Source organism: Indicator indicator, chromosome 24 (assembly GCF_027791375.1).
Source record: "Indicator indicator isolate 239-I01 chromosome 24, UM_Iind_1.1, whole genome shotgun sequence".
Classification (NCBI taxonomy): domain Eukaryota; kingdom Metazoa; phylum Chordata; class Aves; order Piciformes; family Indicatoridae; genus Indicator; species Indicator indicator.
In genome coordinates, this window is record NC_072033.1 from 16,768,941 (window position 1) to 16,788,171 (window position 19,231).

The 19,231-nt window shown below is 51.7% G+C and overlaps 1 protein-coding gene across 1 annotated transcript in view; it reads left to right on the plus strand.

Moving 5' to 3' along the window:
• Positions 1–1,854: 1,854 nt before the first annotated feature.
• The window catches only part of MYT1 (myelin transcription factor 1), a 44,727-nt gene continuing 27,350 nt past the window's right edge, over positions 1,855–19,231 (plus strand). Inside the window, exons 1-5 of the mRNA XM_054391909.1 lie at positions 1,855–1,909; positions 4,375–4,405; positions 7,901–7,963; positions 8,419–8,668; positions 12,657–13,494. Of these exons, the coding sequence (XP_054247884.1) occupies positions 1,855–1,909; positions 4,375–4,405; positions 7,901–7,963; positions 8,419–8,668; positions 12,657–13,494 (1,237 nt within the window). The remainder of the gene's footprint in view (positions 1,910–4,374; positions 4,406–7,900; positions 7,964–8,418; positions 8,669–12,656; positions 13,495–19,231) is intronic.

Genomic DNA, 19,231 nt, shown 5'->3' on the forward strand with positions numbered 1-19,231 from the left:
TGATGGGTGAGGACCCCCTGGACCCTTCTGGTGGGGACTGCAAGCAGCAGCCATCAAGAAAGAGTTTGCAGGGGCACTTGGGGACGTATTGGCACTGCCATCAGAGCTCTGCATGTGTGTTACTTCCAGCTCCTCAACCAAAAGGAGCAGCTGCTTCTGTTCCACCTTCTTTTAGGGGTGCCAGAGAATTAGCTGTGGGGGATGGCACAGGAGCTGGTTGCATCCCCCTCTGAGTAGGACTTGCAGAGGATGCTCCAAAGAGAATTTGGTGTTCTGATGTCATATACTACTTTGAAATTGTTGTGGCAAGGTAGGGATTGGTCTCTTCTCTCAAGGAACAGGGCAAGAGGAAATGGCCTCATGTTGCACCAGAGGAGGTTTACGTTGGACATGAGGAACAATTTCTTCCACAAAAAGGTTGTTAAGGCCTGGGCCAGGCAGTGATGGAGTCCCCATCCCTGGAGGGGTTTCAGAGCTGTGGAGATGTGGTGCTGACGGACATGGTTTGGTGGTGCCCTGGCAGTGCTGGGGTAACAGCTGGGCTCTAAGGTGTTTTCCAACCAAAATGATTCTATTCTGTTCAATGATTGTATGAACTGGCTTTTCCCCTTCCTTTTCTTTCTCCTTCTCATTATCCCAGAAGGAAATATCCCAGACAGTAACACTGCAATGGAACCCAAATCGCTTTCTCCCCAACCCACCAGACCATGATCCACCTCCCTGCTCACACCCTGATCCCTGGCACTTGCTGCACAGAGAGCATCTGTGACACAGGCAAGACATAAACCCAGCTCTTTGTCCACTCCAGCAGCTTCACTGACAACTTTGGCAAAGCCCAGTTCTATTATGCTGGCCACAGCTTCTTGCCCTGCTGTGGAGGTCTCCTGCTTTGGCTGCTCCCACCTCCAGGCACAGCCTGATTTCAAAGCTCCTCCCAACACAGAACCTCTACTGTACCCCAGAGGTGGCTGCACTTCAGCCTTCCCTACCTTGTGGCATGTTGTGATGCTTAATTAACATCAAGCACTTTGAAGTTCCTGATGTTACTTATTCATGCCTGTCATTCCCTGCAGCCCCTCCTGTTTGATGTCCGTGTTGCAGGGGTTATTTAGATGCAACCCTCTTTGTGTCAAATTTAACCAGAGAGAAGAGATTTCTCCTTAGGGCACTCCATGAGAAGCTTCCCTTCCTGGGCATGAGATCAGCTCAGCTTCATGTTGAGGCATTCCTGGGTGTGTGCTGGCTGCTCACACCACTTCTATGGTGTAAAGCCGAATTAATCAGCTCTGGTCCTAAGTGATACCTCAGGCATAGGCTTTTTTCATTAGAGCCCATCCCATCTGGGTGTTTGACCCAACCAACAGAGAGTCTGTTGTGTCCCAGGGTGTGGAAACTAATTTAAGGTTTCTAACTTTGGGTCCTGTGGGTTGAACAATAAAATCAATGCCAGAAAGCTCTCTCTCAAATGCAGGAAAGCTTTTCCTGGCACCCTAGGATTTAGAATCATTGAATCATTAAGGTCAGAAAAGACCTCCAAGGTCAAGTCCAACCACCAAGCTAGGCCACTATTGTCATTAAACCATGTCCCAAAGCGTCTACAAGTCTTTTGAACACTTTCAGGGATGGTGACTGCACCACCTTGCTGGGCAGCCTGTTCCAGTGCCTGAGAATCCTTTCAGGAAAGAAATTTTTCCTACTATCCAACCTAAACCTCCCCTGGTGCAGCTTGAGGCCATTTCCTCTTGTCCTATCACTTGTTAATAGGGAGAAGAGCCACAGCCAGGTGCAAGATTGTCCTTTAACAACATTTTTCTTGTTATCTGTCAACAATTATATTTTTTTTCCCCATTCCAGATGAGTTTAGAAAACGATGACAAGAGAGCACGCACGCGGTCCAAGTCCATCAGAGGTGAGCAGCTGCTTGGCCTGGGGATGGCCAGACCTGAGCTTCCTGCACTTTGCTTCTTCCAAACAGGCTTAGATTCTTCAGGTCCAGGCTTAACTCTTTCAGTTATGCTCAGAGCCCTGCCCAGATCCCAGCACGATGGTGGGGGTTAGAAGGAACATTTGGAGATCATCCAGTCTAACCCCACTGAAACGTGCCCTCAAACATTGAGAACTCCCAGCCACAAACCTTTACAGGTCCTCACAGTATTTAACCCTCATCCCCTATACCCAGGGGAAGACAAAAAAGAAGGGGGAGGGGGGCAAAGCCCCTTTGCATGTTTTGCTTTAGGAGTTGGCAATTGCTGGAGCTTCAGATCAGCTCCCAGGGCTTTCATCATGAGCTCTGCAAGAGGCTTTGAAGTTGCACATCTGAGAGTGGCTGGCAGAAGAAATGCAGGCTGGGGAAGCAAATGGGGCCCTCCCTGGCCGGGACCTGAGTGCAAACGACTTGTTCCTGCAGAGCTTGGTTATTATTTATTGTTCAACCTGGAAAAAAACCCTCTGGGGCTGTCTTTGCATGTGTTTCTCCTGGGAGGAGGGGGGGTGCTTGGATACGGAGTGCTGGCTGTCACCATGGGTGGTACCTTGGCCACATGGGTTGGTCCCAGACTGGCCTCTCTGTTTTGATTCCATTTTGTGGCTGTGTGTTTGATGGATTGCAAAGGTGGCTGGAAGTGAGGAATGAGTAGGGCTGGCTGCAAGTGTGATGACTGCAGCGTCACCCACACAGCAGGGCTGGGGCACCCCCACACACACACTCTCCTGCCTTCCTTCTTCCTTGCTTTCTTTCCTTCCTTCTCACCCTCCTTTCCTTCTTCCTTGCTCTCCTTCCTTCCTCCTTGTCCTTCTTTCTTCTTCCCAGCCATCCTATCCTTCCTTCCTCCCTGTTCTCCTCTCTTCCTCCTCCTCTTTCTCAGCATTTCCATCTTTTCTCAAACCAAACCCAAAGCCAGATGCTGCCAGTTTTGCTGGGCCATGATCAGCTATTTGGGGCTCGTTCCTTTGTGCCAGGTACAGACAGGTGCTCACTCAGGTTGCTAATGAGCACACCCTGATCCTATCAGTTTTCCTGCCTTCCCCATGCTGGGATCTGGGTTTCTTCATGTGCAAAGGTAATTCCTCACAGCACCCTGGGACTTGCCACTGCCTCTAGTTTGTTGAAGTTTCTGACTCATCCCGCTGGGAGCAGGATCCCAGGAAACCCAATTAGCTGAACCAAGTTGAGCAAACACCTTATGGGTTTTTAGCCTGGGCATATGCAGACTTGTGGGGGGTATTGTTGGTTTTTTTTCATTCCCGTCCTGATTATTTGTATTCCTGGCTGGCTGGAAGGTTTCAGCAGCCATGTGGTGATGTTGTGTGTTGTTATTGTAAGCAGTGGGATGTCCTCTTGTTCACAAACAGGGAACAATCCCTAAAACACTCTACAGAGTACCCTGAAAAGCCAGTAGCACAGCCTCTGTGATGTGTCAGAGTGTGGGCAGGGCCACATCGGTCTGCTGTGACAAGGGGAGGATAAAAATGCCCTGTAGCTGTTGATGTTACAGATGTAAATGTGGTCATTGCAGCAGATTGTTACTGAATGGTGCAAGAAGTAACTGAGAAGCAGAATTTAAAGACAAGCATAGAGAAGGCATGAGAGAGCTTGGTTGGTACTTAGAAGTCGTTGAGTTGTAAATGTGCAGAGCTCCAGGACTCCAAAGACACCAGGAACAAGCATGGAACTGTTTGGGGTAGAAAAGACCTCTAAGATCAAGTCCAGCCAGCAGCCCAACACCACCATTGAACCATGCCCCCAAGTGCCATGGCCACAGGTTTCTTGAACCTCTCCAAGAATGGTGCCTCCACCACCTCCCTGGGCAGCCTGTTCCAGTGCCTGACCACTCTGGCAGTGAAGAAATAGTTTCTAATCTCCAACCTAACCCTCCCCTGGCACAATTTGAGGCCATTTCCTCTCATTTTATCACCTGCTACTAGGGAGATGAGACCAACCCCTTCACCACAACCTCTTTTCAGGAAGCTGTAGAGAGCAATGAGGTCTCCTCTCAGCCTCCTCTTCTCCAGACGAAACAACCTCAGCTCCTTCAGCTGCTCCTCACCAGTCCTGCTCTGTGGACCCTTCCCCAGCTTTGTTGTCTTTCTCTGGACACGCAGAGATAGTCCCTGATGCTGCAGCCTCACGTGCTTGAAATGAAGCACAGGGATGAAGACTTTCAAGGCAGGATGATGGTTTACTCTAGGCTGGCATGAGGAAATGATTGCAGGATAGATTTGTCCCTTCTTTCCCAAATGGGATTCCTGAGGAGACAGCAGAAACCCAGCTGCAGGAAGAAGAGGATCCCCCGAGGAGGGGATGTCTCAGGGGGGCTGGGCACTCCTGCTGTGGTTTTGACCTTGTGTTTGTTTCCATTGCTGCATCCTGCCCAGTGCCCACGGAGCTCATCGGCCAGGAGGTGAGGTAAGGACCCTGCTCCTCCTCAGGGCGGGGAGGGAGGGGAGGTCCTGTGCTGGGACTGCCTCGCGTGAAGCCCCACAGCTCCTTGCAAGTTTGGGAGTCTGGATGAGGGGAGCAAACTCATGGAACTAATGGAGTGGAGGAGGCCTTGTTGTGGGTCACCTCATTGTGTCCAAGTCCTTGAGGTAGCAATTGACAACACACATTAGAGGAACCACAGGAGTTAAAAGGATGAGAACAGGAGGTCTGCATGGGTTGGACTGAAGACCCTCCAGCCATCCTCTGTCCCACCCCAGATTTAAGCCCCAGCAAACCCCAATGCTCACATTTTCTGTTGCTGGATCACTGGGGCCATCCTACTAACCAGACTTTCTTTCCCATCTATTTTACACCCTCTTTTTGCCCCTAAACAATGTTGTGTCACATCACTTCTCATGCCAGATGCTCATCCTTTGGACCTGTGACCCCTGCAGAGCCACCAAGGTCCTGTTTTCACTCATTCAGCAGTGCTGGCACATGAACAGCAACAGCCAGAGGAGCTGGAGGGAGCCTGTGTAGCCCTTCAGAGCTTCTCATCAGAAGCAGCAGCCTCCCCCACCTCTGAGCTGCCTTTAAAGCTTGCACAAGGGCTCATGGAAGAAGTAGGAGCCTTTAACATGGACAGGCACTAACAGCAGGGGCTGCTGCTCCTAGCCCTGTGTGTGTGTCAAAGAGTAATTGGACATTAACCAACCCAGTTCCAGAGCATCCCTGCTCCCCTGTCACTCCGGGAGGAGCCAGCAGTGGCCATGCCACTTCTCCAACTTCTATTGCTGAACACTTGAGTGGAGGTGGTAATTGGAGCAGGTGACATATAGAAGGGGCAGGACCCAGTGCTCCACAAAGCCATCTCTGCAGCTGTCACCTAATTGCCTGAATAACTGGACGATTAATCGACTAATTGGAAGCAGGACAGCGTCTGCATGACAATAAGAGGCTCCTTTTGTCAAACCTAGGAAGGCTGAGAAGAGGGGGAGAGCAGGTTGGCGTGGAGGCTCTTGCAGGGAAGGAAGGAAGGAGAGGAGGGAAGGAAGGAAGGAGAATCTGTGATTCTGTGATTTAATAGACCTCAAAGCCCCATTTCCTTTTTGGGATTCCTGCCAAAATAAATTAAACCTCCCCAGAGGAGAGCAGGACAAGCCCGCCTCAGAGCATGGCAGGCATAACCTCCTAGCTGGTGCTTTTGAAAGGGAATCAACTGACACATTGAAGGCAGAGGCATCCCAAATTGTCACCTGCTTTGGGAAGCCTCAGTGCTGAACCACCTGGTTCTTCCCTGCTCAGTTTTTACTGCAGGTTTCATTTCACCGTATCAAAAAATGGTGGGAATCAGTTTGTATTGATTCAGAAAAGCTTAGCAAAGGCTGTGGCATCTTCATCAGAGCTGCTCTTGTTTCCCACTGAACAAGGCAAGTCACTGGTAACAGAAACACTGCTCTGTCTTTGGCTGGGCAGTCACTTAAGTGTCTGGGGCTGCCCAGGACAGAGCAGCCTCAGTCCTGACTGGGAGTAATTAAAATTAAGTAGACTTTCAGGTCATCAGCAGAGGCAGTAGCAGACAGGGAGCTCCCTTTTCTGGTCATGCATGGTAATGGGACAAGGTCTTTTTTCTCTATGCCCTCAAGTGTGTTACTGGGGCTAGTGGTGCAAGACTCCCCCAAAGGCATCTGGGAGCCATCCCCCAAGACATGGCATTGGAGGATGCTCAGCATCCTGGGTGGAAACCAAGCCATGACCACAGGGAACAGCAGGGAGGGAGAACTTCACTTCAGAGGGACCAGGAGGTGCAGCTTACACCCACACCTCATCTTGAAGGCCATGCCCTTTTGGGGACATGCTGCCATCACTTGTCCTCTTGGCTTTGCTAAGCCAAAGCAGAACACTCTCCCTGAAGCAAGGATTCCTACTCTCCTGACCTCAGCAGCCCTTTCTTTTTTTGGTCTGAATTATATTCTTTGGACACAGTGATCTGACTTGTTCTGGAGAGTTGAGCCGTTGTTAACCCCCCAGTGCACCCAGAACTGCTTCATCTATTGGCCTACCCACACCTGCCTGAGCCTTCTGCAAAGGCTGAGTTCTGCTGAGAGAGGAACTCTGAGTCCCTAAAGCCTGGTTTGCCACTTGGTCCTATTTAATGTTGTCCTGTGTCTTTTGCTGCAAGAATAACGGGCTGGCCAGATGCACCCTGGGCTGGTGATGCCTCCTCCCTTTGCACTGTCATCAAGAGATTTCATTAGCACTTCAGCTTCCCAGGCTGAGGGTGATTCGGTGCTAAATGAGGTTATTCATCCTACACGACTCCGGAATTCCTCAGATGTCAAGCAAGTCACTTGGGTATCCCATAATCAATGCTGCAAGCTGGTTTGGCCAGAAAATGTTTGCTTTAATGCTGCTTATCTGGAGCCCTTATAGCTGCTGGAGCTGGTACTAATTAAACCTTCAGGGCAGGACCAGGGCCTGGAGCTCCTTGGAAGTCTTTAACTCATCCTCTTCTGCTCAGTAGCAGGAACAAATGCAGGGATTTGGGAGATCTGGTCACCTAAATCCCATCTGTTCCCTCAAAAGTGAGGCTTTGAGGTGCTTTTAAGGATTTTTGTCCTAGTGATCTCCACCCAACTGATCTGGTGAAAACTTCCTCACTCCTGTTCTTTCCAGAGAGCCACCCACCTCTTAGTGCAGGGAACTCCAGGTCCTTGCAAAGCTATCAAACAAGGGAAAATTTGTTACAGAATCCCAACATGGTGAGGGTTGGAAGGGACCTCTGGAGCTCATCCAGCCCAACCCCTGCTCCAGCAGGGCACCCACAGCAGCTTGCCCAGGAGCACAATGGCCAGGGTGGGTTAGAAGCTCTCAAGGGAAGGAGACTCCACAACCTCTCTGGGTAGCCTGCTCCAGGGCTCTGCACCCTCACACCAAACAAGTTTCTCCTCCTATTTAGATGGAACCTCCTGGGTTCCAGTTTGTGCCCATTGCTCCCTGTCCTGCTGCTGGGCACTACTGAGAAGAGTCTGGTCGCATCCTTTTGCCTCTCACCCTTAAGATGTTGACCACCATTGATCAGATCTCCTCCTGTTTTCCTCCTGCACCAGTGCCGAAGTGAAGCGTGGTGGTGGTGGGAGGCAGGGAGCAGCAGTTGTCTGGTGTTTAAAAGCTTGCTCTTACATGCAAAGCTTTAATTAAACATCATCATAAAACTATAATGAACCATTCATCTAATTAAATGGGGTGAGTCATTTCATTAACTTTTAGCAGGCTGCAAAGCTGCTCTCCTGCCCTCCCTACTTGGAATTCCAAAGGACAGGCAGAACCTTTTGAAGGAAATTCTCTTCCCTTTTGGGGTTGTTTTGTTCCTTGCTCACAGGACTCTTTTTAACTGACCTGACTTTCCACACTTCTACTTTAAAATGACATCTCCAAGTCCCTGTGGTTGTCCTGATGGTTGCTTGTTTCCCTCCCCAGCTGTCCAACCCCAGGCTGTAACGGCTCAGGACACATCCGTGGGAAGTACGCAAGACACAGAAGGTGAGGCTGGGTCAGGGGTGCTGGGTCAGGGGTGCAAAATACCAGCAAGAAGTCCAAAGACTTCAGTGGAGAGAGGCTTGATCAGAGCAGCAACCCAACTCGCTTGACCTGCCTTCCAAAGAGGCCAGTTCTGTTTCTCCATCAGTCCAGAAGGGGTCCTGGGGGATCTGTTTCACCAAGCTGACTGCAGCTTTCCCACAGACCCCAAACCAGGGTGGAAGAACCTGGCTCCAGTGCTTGGGGTTACTGGGAGCTGTTGGTCTGCTCAGTGCCTCCATAGATGAGGAGGGAAAGGCCACAAAGGGTTAAAGCAGATAAGATCCAGGCCGATGGTGGATTTTATTCTTGGTATTTGTGCACTTGTCCACTTGCCTTTGCCTAAGCAGTTCAGATGCCATAGCTGAGCCTTTCTCACTGAGCAGTGTCTCCTCTCTGCTCCTTGATCCCATCTGCAGTTTACAAAGCTGCCCTCTGGCAAAGAAGAGGAAACTTCAGGATGCAGAGGCTGAACATCTGGTGTCAAAGAGGAAATCCCATCCACTCAAGCTGGCCTTGGATGAAGGCTACAACGTTGACAGTGATGGCAGCGAGGAAGCTGAGGCCAAGGAAGAGTCTGGCTCTGAGGAGTCTGAGGGGACGCTAGAGGAGGACGAGGTGGAGGCAGTGGAGCAGGAGGAGACCCACAGCCCCGAGCTGGCTGAAGGTGCTTGCTCATTAGTGATTGCAGAGCTATGGTCTGCAGCTGAAGAAAGGGCAGGGAGTGTTAATAACCAGGAGTTACAGCTCTGCTGGGTGGTTTAGGGGATGGGCCATAGAATCACAGAATTCTTCAGCCTGGAGAAGGCCTCTAAGGTCATTGAGTCCAACCAGCAACCCAGCACTAGCATGGACACTAAACCCTGTCCCCAAGTGCCATGGCCACACATTCCTTGCACACCTCCAGGGATAAGGATTCCACCACCTCCTTGGGCAGCCTGTGCCAATCCCTGATCACTCTTTCAGCAAAGAAATTTTTCCTAATCTCCAACCTAATCCTCCTCTGGCACAATTTGAGGCCACTTCTTCTATCACCTAATACTTGGGTGAGGAGTCCAACCCCCACCTGACTCCAGCCTCCTTTCAGGCAGTTGTAGAGAGCCAGAAGGTCTCCCCTCCTTTTCTCCAGGCTGAGCTACCCCAGCTCCCTCAGCCTCTTCTCCTAAATCTTCTGCTCGAGACACTTCACAGGCTCCAGCACCTCAATGTCGTCAGAGTGCTGAGCTGTCCCTCCAGCTGCCACTGGAGAGGAGGGGTGAGAGGCCAGCGAGGTGTCCGTACCCCAGCTGTCCTTGCACCCCTTGTCCATACCAGGGTCCTTGCACTGTCTGCTCCCTGTTTTGGAGCCCCTGGTGTGGGGAGCACTGGCAATGAGGGGATCAGATGGCTGCTGACAGTTTGGGTGCTGGAAGCCTGCATGCACCTGAGCCCCCTGAAAGCTTCCAGTTGGAAATCTGTTTTCCCTTCCCTTCCTAAAGGCACTCCTGGGCTACTGCAGGCTGCAACAGCCAAACAGCCAGGCTCTGCTTTCAGCTGAGCTCAAGTAAGGCACAGAGGTCTTTGTGAGCTTATGGAATTACTTTCTTTTCCTTCCTCTCCTCCCTTTTCTTCCTTTTCCTCTTTTCCTTTTCTTTTCCTTGTTTGTATCCTTTACTCCCTTTTTCCTCCTTGTTCCTTTCCTTTTCCTCCTTTCCTGTCCATTGCTCCTTTTCCTCTTCATTTCTTGTTGACCTTCTTCTTGTTGTCTTTCCTCCTCCTTTTTTCCCCACCTTTCCTCCTCCTTTTTTCCCCACCTTTCCTCCTCCTTTTTTCCCCCACCTTTCCTCCTCCTTTTTTCCCCCACCTTTCCTCCTCCTTTTTTCCCCCACCTTTCCTCCTCCTTTTTTCCCCCACCTTTCCTCCTCCTTTTTTCCCCCACCTTTCCTCCTCCTTTTTTCCCCCACCTTTCCTCCTCCTTTTTTCCCCACCTTCCTCCTCCTTTTTTCCCCCACCTTTCCTCCTCCTTTTTTCCCCCCACCTTTCCTCCTCCTTTTTTCCCCCCACCTTTCCTCCTCCTTTTTTCCCCCCACCTTTCCTCCTCCTTTTTTCCCCCCACCTTTCCTCCTCCTTTTTTCCCCCCACCTTTCCTCCTCCTTTTTTCCCCCCACCTTTCCTCCTCCTTTTTTCCCCCCACCTTTCCTCCTCCTTTTTTCCCCCCACCTTTCCTCCTCCTTTTTTCCCCCCACCTTTCCTCCTCCTTTTTTCCCCCCACCTTTCCTCCTCCTTTTTTCCCCCCACCTTTCCTCCTCCTTTTTTCCCCCCACCTTTCCTCCTCCTTTTTTCCCCCCACCTTTCCTCCTCCTTTTTTCCCCCCACCTTTCCTCCTCCTTTTTTCCCCCCACCTTTCCTCCTCCTTTTTTCCCCCCACCTTTCCTCCTCCTTTTTTCCCCCCACCTTTCCTCCTCCTTTTTTCCCCCCACCTTTCCTCCTCCTTTTTTCCCCCCACCTTTCCTCCTCCTTTTTTCCCCCCACCTTTCCTCCTCCTTTTTTCCCCCCACCTTTCCTCCTCCTTTTTTCCCCCCACCTTTCCTCCTCCTTTTTTCCCCCCACCTTTCCTCCTCCTTTTTTCCCCCCACCTTTCCTCCTCCTTTTTTCCCCCCACCTTTCCTCCTCCTTTTTTCCCCCCACCTTTCCTCCTCCTTTTTTCCCCCCACCTTTCCTCCTCCTTTTTTCCCCCCACCTTTCCTCCTCCTTTTTTCCCCCCACCTTTCCTCCTCCTTTTTTCCCCCCACCTTTCCTCCTCCTTTTTTCCCCCCACCTTTCCTCCTCCTTTTTTCCCCCCACCTTTCCTCCTCCTTTTTTCCCCCACCTTTCCTCCTCCTTTTTTCCCCCCACCTTTCCTCCTCCTTTTTTCCCCCCACCTTTCCTCCTCCTTTTTTCCCCCCACCTTTCCTCCTCCTTTTTTCCCCCCACCTTTCCTCCTCCTTTTTTCCCCCCACCTTTCCTCCTCCTTTTTTCCCCCCACCTTTCCTCCTCCTTTTTTCCCCCCACCTTTCCTCCTCCTTTTTTCCCCCCACCTTTCCTCCTCCTTTTTTCCCCCCACCTTTCCTCCTCCTTTTTTCCCCCCACCTTTCCTCCTCCTTTTTTCCCCCCACCTTTCCTCCTCCTTTTTTCCCCCCACCTTTCCTCCTCCTTTTTTTCCCCCCACCTTTCCTCCTCCTTTTTTCCCCCCACCTTTCCTCCTCCTTTTTTCCCCCCACCTTTCCTCCTCCTTTTTTCCCCCCACCTTTCCTCCTCCTTTTTTCCCCCCACCTTTCCTCCTCCTTTTTCCCCCCACCTTTCCTCCTCCTTTTTTCCCCCCACCTTTCCTCCTCCTTTTTTCCCCCCACCTTTCCTCCTCCTTTTTTCCCCCCACCTTTCCTCCTCCTTTTTTCCCCCCACCTTTCCTCCTCCTTTTTTCCCCCCACCTTTCCTCCTCCTTTTTTTCCCCCCACCTTTCCTCCTCCTTTTTTCCCCCCACCTTTCCTCCTCCTTTTTTCCCCCCACCTTTCCTCCTCCTTTTTTCCCCCCACCTTTCCTCCTCCTTTTTTCCCCCCACCTTTCCTCCTCCTTTTTTCCCCCCACCTTTCCTCCTCCTTTTTTCCCCCCACCTTTCCTCCTCCTTTTTTCCCCCCACCTTTCCTCCTCCTTTTTTCCCCCCACCTTTCCTCCTCCTTTTTTCCCCCCACCTTTCCTCCTCCTTTTTTCCCCCCACCTTTCCTCCTCCTTTTTTCCCCCCACCTTTCCTCCTCCTTTTTTCCCCCCACCTTTCCTCCTCCTTTTTTCCCCCCACCTTTCCTCCTCCTTTTTTCCCCCCACCTTTCCTCCTCCTTTTTTCCCCCCACCTTTCCTCCTCCTTTTTTCCCCCCCACCTTTCCTCCTCCTTTTTTCCCCCCACCTTTCCTCCTCCTTTTTTCCCCCCACCTTTCCTCCTCCTTTTTTCCCCCCACCTTTCCTCCTCCTTTTTTCCCCCCACCTTTCCTCCTCCTTTTTTCCCCCCACCTTTCCTCCTCCTTTTTTTCCCCCCACCTTTCCTCCTCCTTTTTTCCCCCCACCTTTCCTCCTCCTTTTTTTCCCCCCACCTTTCCTCCTCCTTTTTTCCCCCCACCTTTCCTCCTCCTTTTTTCCCCCCACCTTTCCTCCTCCTTTTTTCCCCCCACCTTTCCTCCTCCTTTTTTCCCCCCACCTTTCCTCCTCCTTTTTTCCCCCCACCTTTCCTCCTCCTTTTTTCCCCCCACCTTTCCTCCTCCTTTTTTCCCCCCACCTTTCCTCCTCCTTTTTTCCCCCCACCTTTCCTCCTCCTTTTTTCCCCCCCACCTTTCCTCCTCCTTTTTTCCCCCCACCTTTCCTCCTCCTTTTTTCCCCCCACCTTTCCTCCTCCTTTTTTCCCCCCACCTTTCCTCCTCCTTTTTTCCCCCCACCTTTCCTCCTCCTTTTTTCCCCCCACCTTTCCTCCTCCTTTTTTTCCCCCCACCTTTCCTCCTCCTTTTTTCCCCCCACCTTTCCTCCTCCTTTTTTCCCCCCACCTTTCCTCCTCCTTTTTTCCCCCCACCTTTCCTCCTCCTTTTTTCCCCCCACCTTTCCTCCTCCTTTTTTCCCCCCACCTTTCCTCCTCCTTTCCTTTCTTCCCGCCTCAGAGAGAAACCCAGAAAAATCCTCCCATTATGGACAGAGCACAGCCACAGCCACATCTGGGCCCAGCAAGCCCAACTACAGCAGCTACCAGGAGATAATTGCCAACTCTCTCCTCAACCTAGGCCAAATAGCAGAGGAGACCCTGGCCATCGAAGGGCAGCTGCCTGAGGAGGAGCTGCAGGTCTCCAAGCCACCAGCCAACGTTGTGCACTTGGTCCACGAGGACGCAGGAGAAGAGCTGGTGGAGGAGGAGTGTGAGAAGGAGATCATCATCCAGACGGAGGACGCAGAGGAGGTTATCGAGGTCACCAGTGAGCGCAGCAGTGGGCTGTGCCCGGAGCTCCGGGACGATGTCAACTGCCAGAAGGCCTGCAAGCTGCAGAAGGCTGAAGCTGAAGAGGAGGAGGAGGAGGAAGAGGAGGATGAAGAGGAGGAGGAAGAAGAAGAGGAGGAGGAGGAGGATGAAGAGGAGGAAGAGATGGCTCCTGAAGTGATCTGCGAGGAAGCTCCTCACACGTCTCAGGACGCCCAGCAAAGCCACTGTGAGGGGCAGTTCAGCCCCAAGCCTGAGTACTCTGTCATCGTGGAGGTCAGGTCGGATGACGACAAGGACGAGGACGCTCACTCCCAGAAGTCAGCGGTGACAGATGAGTCCGAGATGTACGACATGATGACCAGGGGCAACCTGGGGCTGCTGGAGCAGGCCATTGCCCTGAAGGCTGAGCAGGTGAAGGTCGTGCGGGAGCCCAGCAGGCTGCCAGGAGAGCAGGGGAAGCACTTCCAGGTGGATGAGAAACAGAACAAACCCATGGACAGCATCCGCAAGAGCTACTATGGCAAAGGTATGGTGGTGAACCTCCACAGGTCTGCTTCCTTCCTGTCCCCAGGCAAAGAGCTGAACTTGGCTGACAATGAGGCTCCTGGGGAGCTTCACAACCCACAGAGGGATTTAGGTAGAAATCCTCAGTGCCCAGAGGGATGGGGACAACCTAGAGGTCATAGTATCACTTGGGTTGGAAAAGAGCTTTAAGATCATGGAGTCCAAGCCTTAACTCAGCACTGCCAGGGTACCACCAAACCATGGCCCTCAGCACCACATCTCCATTTTGGCTGGTGAGCTGATCGGGATTGACACCGGGTCCGCTGTGCCTGCTTTGGGTTCTCTCTCTTTACGTTTCTTTTCGGGGTTTGCGGGGCGGAAAGACCCCTGGCAGAGAGCGACAACCAGCGGTCGTCCTCTCGCGTGCCTGCTCGGGATTGTGACGTCAGCCGTGGGAATGTTTAAAACCCGGCAGGGCTGAGTGCGCAACGCCATTTTGGCTGGTGAGCTATAGGCTTCTTGCCTGGTTGCACGTGCCAGGTCAGCTGACAGGGTACAGGGGAAAAACAAACAAACAAAAAAACCTCTCAATAAAATCTCCGATCTCAAGATCTCTTGCCAGCAAGTACCTACCATGGTAACAACTCGGACAAAGGGTGTTAAACATGCAGTAGGTTCCCAGACTGAGTCTCTCTACAAGCATGCTGGTGTTCAGGCTTCTAGCTGCAGTGAGTGTTCGAGCCTGGCACTTGGTGTGGAGGGTGAAGGAGACACCTGTGTCAGGTGTGACCAGGTGAATTTTCTCTTAAATTTGGTAGCTGAGCTGAAGGATGAAGTGGCTGAGCTGAAAGCGGAGGTAGCAAGGCTCAGGACCATACAAGAATGTGAAAGGGAGTTGGATATGTGGGAACAGGCTTTGAAACCCCCTCCAGTTGAGGGGAGCGGTGGAGGATGGATACAGGTCCCTGTCAGGGGAAGCAAAGGGAATGCACCCCGACCCTCCTCCCCTCCCCCGCCGCCCTTGAGCAATAACTATGAGACTCTGCAGGCTGAGGGCAATGTGGATGAGAGTATTGTAGAGGAACCAATCAAGGAGATGCCAAAGACGAAGCAGCCCCCCCAAACCTTAAGGACCAGTGCTACAAAGAAAAAGAGAAAGGCTATAGTTATTGGAGACTCTCTCTTGAGGGGAACAGAGGGACCCATATGTCGTCCCGACCCATCCCATAGGGAGGTGTGCTGCCTACCTGGGGCCCGGGTGAGGGACATCACCCAAAGGTTACCTAAACTAATCCAGCCCTCTGACTATTACCCATTGCTGGTAATCCAGGCTGGAAGTGAAGAAATTGAAAAGAGCAGCACCAGGAAGATTAAAAAGGAATTTAAGGCCCTTGGGAAATCGATTGACGGGGCAGGAGCTCAAGTGGTGTTCTGCTCAGTTCCCTCAGCAGCAGTGGTGTACACTGAGAGGAACAGGAAAACCCACACCATCAACAGTTGGCTTAGGAGATGGTGCCAGCAGTGGAATTTTGGCTTCTTTGATCACGGGGCAACTCTTACTGCACCCGACCTGCTGGACCAAGTTGAGTTGAATTTATCTAGAAAGGGTAAGAAGATGCTGGCACTGGGCTTGGCAGGACTCATTGGGAGGGCTTTAAACTAGGTCTGAAGGGGGTGGGTGTGGAAACCAGTCTCCCTGGAGAGGAGGGAGGACCACATAAACTGGTGAAATCAGCAGCCCAGCTGAAGTGCATGTACACCAATGCACGCAGCATGGGCAACGAACAAGATGAACTGGAACTCTTGGCTCACCAGGAGAACTATGATGTAGTTGCCATTACAGAAACATGGTGGGACGATTCTCACAATTGGAGTACCGCACTGGGGGGTTATAAGCTCTTTAGGAGAGACAGGCAAGGGAGAAGAGGAGGAGGGGTGGCCCTGTATATTAGGGAATCCTTTGATGCCTCAGAACTTGAGGTTGCAGAAGAAAGGGTTGAATGCTTGTGGGTTAAAATCAGAGGGAGGCCGCACAAAACTGACATCCTGGTTGGAGTCTGTTATAGACCACCCAACCAGGACGAGGAGGCCGATGAGATATTCTATAAGCAGCTGGAAGCTGTCTCAAGATCATCAGACCTTGTCCTTGTGGGGGACTTTAACCTACCAGACATCTGCTGGGAACTTAATTCAGCAGAGAGGAGACAGTCCAGAAGGTTCCTAGAGTGCATGGATGACAACTTCCTGATGCAGCTCTTAGGTGAACCTACCAGGGGTAAGGCTCTGCTTGATCTGCTGTTCTCAAATAGAGAAGGGCTGGTGGGAGATGTGATGGTTGGAGGCTGTCTAGGGTGCAGTGACCATGAGATAGTGGAGTTTTCAATATGCAGGGAAATAGGGAGGAGCAGTAACAGAACCCTCACTTTGGACTTTCGGAGGGCAAACTTCAGGTTGTTCAGGCAACTTATTCAGAAAGTTCCCTGGGTAACAGCCCTTAAGAACAAAGGGGTCCAGGATGGTTGGACCTACTTCAAACAGGAGCTCCTAAAGGCAACAGGAACTGGCAGTTCCCACATGCCGTAAGACGAGCCGGCGGGGAAGACGACCGGCCTGGATGAGCAAGCAGCTCCTGAAGGATTTAAGGGAAAAAAAGAGGGTTTATTGCCTTTGGAAAGGGGGGGAGGCAACTAGTGATATGTTTAAGGATGTTGCTAGATCATGTAGAAGAAAAATTAGAGAGGCAAAAGCACAGTTAGAAATTAAACTGGCCGCTTCCGTGAAGGACAACAAAAAGCATTTTTATAAATATATTAATGCTAAAAAGAGGGGCAAGAGGAGCCTCCACTCTTTATTGGACGTGGAGGGTAACATTGTAACTAAGGATGAGGAGAAGGCTGAGATTCTAAATACCTTCTTTGCCTCCATTTTCAACAGTAAGGCAGGAGGACTTCAGGATAACTGGCCTCCTGAGCTGGTTGATGGGGTCAAGGAGCAGTGTTGTACTCCTGAAATCCATGTGGAATTAGTTCGAGACTTGTTGAGTCACTTGGATATTCACAAGTCCATGGGACCTGATGGGATTCATCCTAGGGTGCTGAAAGAGCTGGCAGATGAGCTGGCCAAGCCTCTCTCCATCATTTTCCACCACTCCTGGCTCACTGGAGAGGTCCCAGAAGACTGGAAACTGGCCAATGTGACACCCATCCACAAGAAGGGATGGACAGAAGAACCTGGGAACTACAGGCCTGTCAGCCTGACCTCAGTGCCAGGGAAAATCATGGAGCAGATTGTCTTGGGGGCAATCACTGCGCACCTGAAGGATGGCCAAGGAATCAGGCCCAGCCAACATGGATTTAGGAAGGGCAGGTCCTGCCTCACCAACCTGATCTCCTTCTATGATCAGGTGACCAGCCTGGTGGACGTAGGAAAGGCTGTGGATGTAGTCTACCTGTACTTCAGCAAGGCCTTTGACACTGTCCCCCACAGCAAACTCCTGGCCAAGCTGGCAGCCTGTGGCTTGGACAGCAGCACTGTGCGCTGGGTTAGGAACTGGCTGGAGGGCTGAGCCCAGAGAGTGGTGGTGAATGGTGCCACATCCAGCTGGCAGCCTGTCACTAGTGGTGTCCCCCAGGGATCAGTGCTGGGCCCCATCCTGTTCAATATCTTTATTGATGATCTGGATGAGGGGATTGAGTCCATCATCAGTAAATTTGCAGATGACACCAAGCTGGGAGCAGGTGTTGATCTGTTAGAAGGTAGAAGGGCTCTGCAGAGGGACCTTGACAGGCTGGACAGATGGGCAGAGTCCAACATGATGGCATTCAACAAATCCAAGTGCCGGGTGCTTCACTTTGGCCACAACAACCCCATGCAGAGCTACAGGCTAGGGTCAGAGTGGCTGGAGAGCAGGCAGGCAGAAAGGGACCTGGGGGTACTGGTTGACAGCAGCTGAACATGAGCCAGCAGTGTGCCCAGGTGGCCAAGAGAACCAATGGCATCCTGGCCTGCATCAGGAATAGTGTGGCCAGCAGGAGCAGGGAGGTCATTGTACCCCTGTACACAGCACTGGTTAGGCCACACCTTGAGTACTGTGTCCAGTTCTGGGCCCCTCAGTTTAGGAAAGATGTAGAATTGCTGGAGCATGTCCAGAGAAGGGCAACGAGGCTGGGGAGAGGCCTTGAGCACAAGCCCTATGAGGAGAGGCTGAGGGAGCTGGGACTGTTTAGCCTGGAGAAGAGGAGGCTCAGGGGTGACCTCATTGCTGTCTACAACTACCTGAAGGGAGGTTGTAGCCAGGTGGGGGTTGGTCTCTTCTCCCAGGCAACCAGCACCAGAACAAGAGGACACAGTCTCAAGCTGCGCCAGGGGAGGTTTAGGCTGGAGGTGAGGAGAAAGTTCTTCACAGAGAGAGTGGTTGGCCATTGGAATGTGCTGCCCGGGGAGGTGGTGGAGTCACCATCCCTGGAGGTGTTCAAGAGGGGATTGGACGTGGCACTTGGTGCCATGGTTTAGATAGTCATGAGGTCTAGGGTGACAGGTTGGACTCGATGATCTTTGAGGTCTCTTCCAGCCTCCTTGATTCTATGATTCTACGATTCTTTGATTCCATGGCTTTGAAACTTCTCCAGGGACTCCACCACCGCCCTGGGCAGCCTGGGCCAGGCTTTGCAAACCTTTTGGGTAAAAACATTTCCCTCAGGTCCAACCTAAACCTCCCCTGGGACAACTTGAAGCCATTTCCTCTTGTCCTGTCTCTTGTACCTTGGGAGAAGAGTCTGACATCCACCTGGTTCCAGCCTCCTTTCAGGGAGCTGTAGAGAGCCAGAAGGTCTCCCTTCAGCCTCCTTTTCTCTAGGCTGAACACCTCTAGCTCTCTCAGCTGCTCCTCCTCAAGCCTGTTATCCAGACCCTTCCCCAGCTTCATTGCCCTTCTCTGGACCTGCTCCAGTCCCTCAATGTCTTTCTTGGAGTTAGGGGCCCAAAACTGAACCCAGTATTCAAGCTGTGATTTCACCAGTGCCAAGTACAGGGACACAATCCATGCCCTGGCCACACTATTGCTGATCCAGGCCAGCCCAGTAGTGAATGCACAAAAGGATGGTGTCCTCTACACCTCCTGAGGGGAACTCCCTGGCTAAACTGCCTTCTGGCCTTGAAAATCTCAGCATGAGCAGCAGGGATGGTTACAATTTATGTAGGCTTTAAAGCTGTGGTAGGTGCCCGGCCCCAGCAACGTGAGGATCTCCACAGGGGCTTCAGAGTGCCCTTGGTATTGACCTGAGCCCTCCTAGAGGGATTAGTTGCTTAGATGCTCCAAATGGGTTGGTTAATCAAATTGCTGATTTTAATGTTTGAAACTTCCAGTTTTGCAATTCCACCTTGAGGAAAAAGAAAACTCCTCCAACTCTAAAGGTCACTCTCTATTTGACTGGAAAAGTGCTAGGAAGCATCCTTGGCATTTTTTCTCTCCACCTCTTCTGCTCCAAATCATTAACCTGCTTCATAGAATCATAGAACAGCTTGAGATGGAAGGGACCTTAAAGACCATCTAGTTCCAACCCCCCTGCTGTGAATAAGGACATCTCCCACTAGCCCAGGCTGCTCAAAGCCTTCTCCAGCCCGCTCTTAAACACTTCCAGGGATGAGGTGTCCACAACTTCTCTGGGCCACCTGTTCCAGTGTCTCACCACCCTCGTAGGAACGTCTTCCTAATGTCCAATCCAAGTCTCCCCTGCTCTAGTTCAAACCATTGCTCCTTG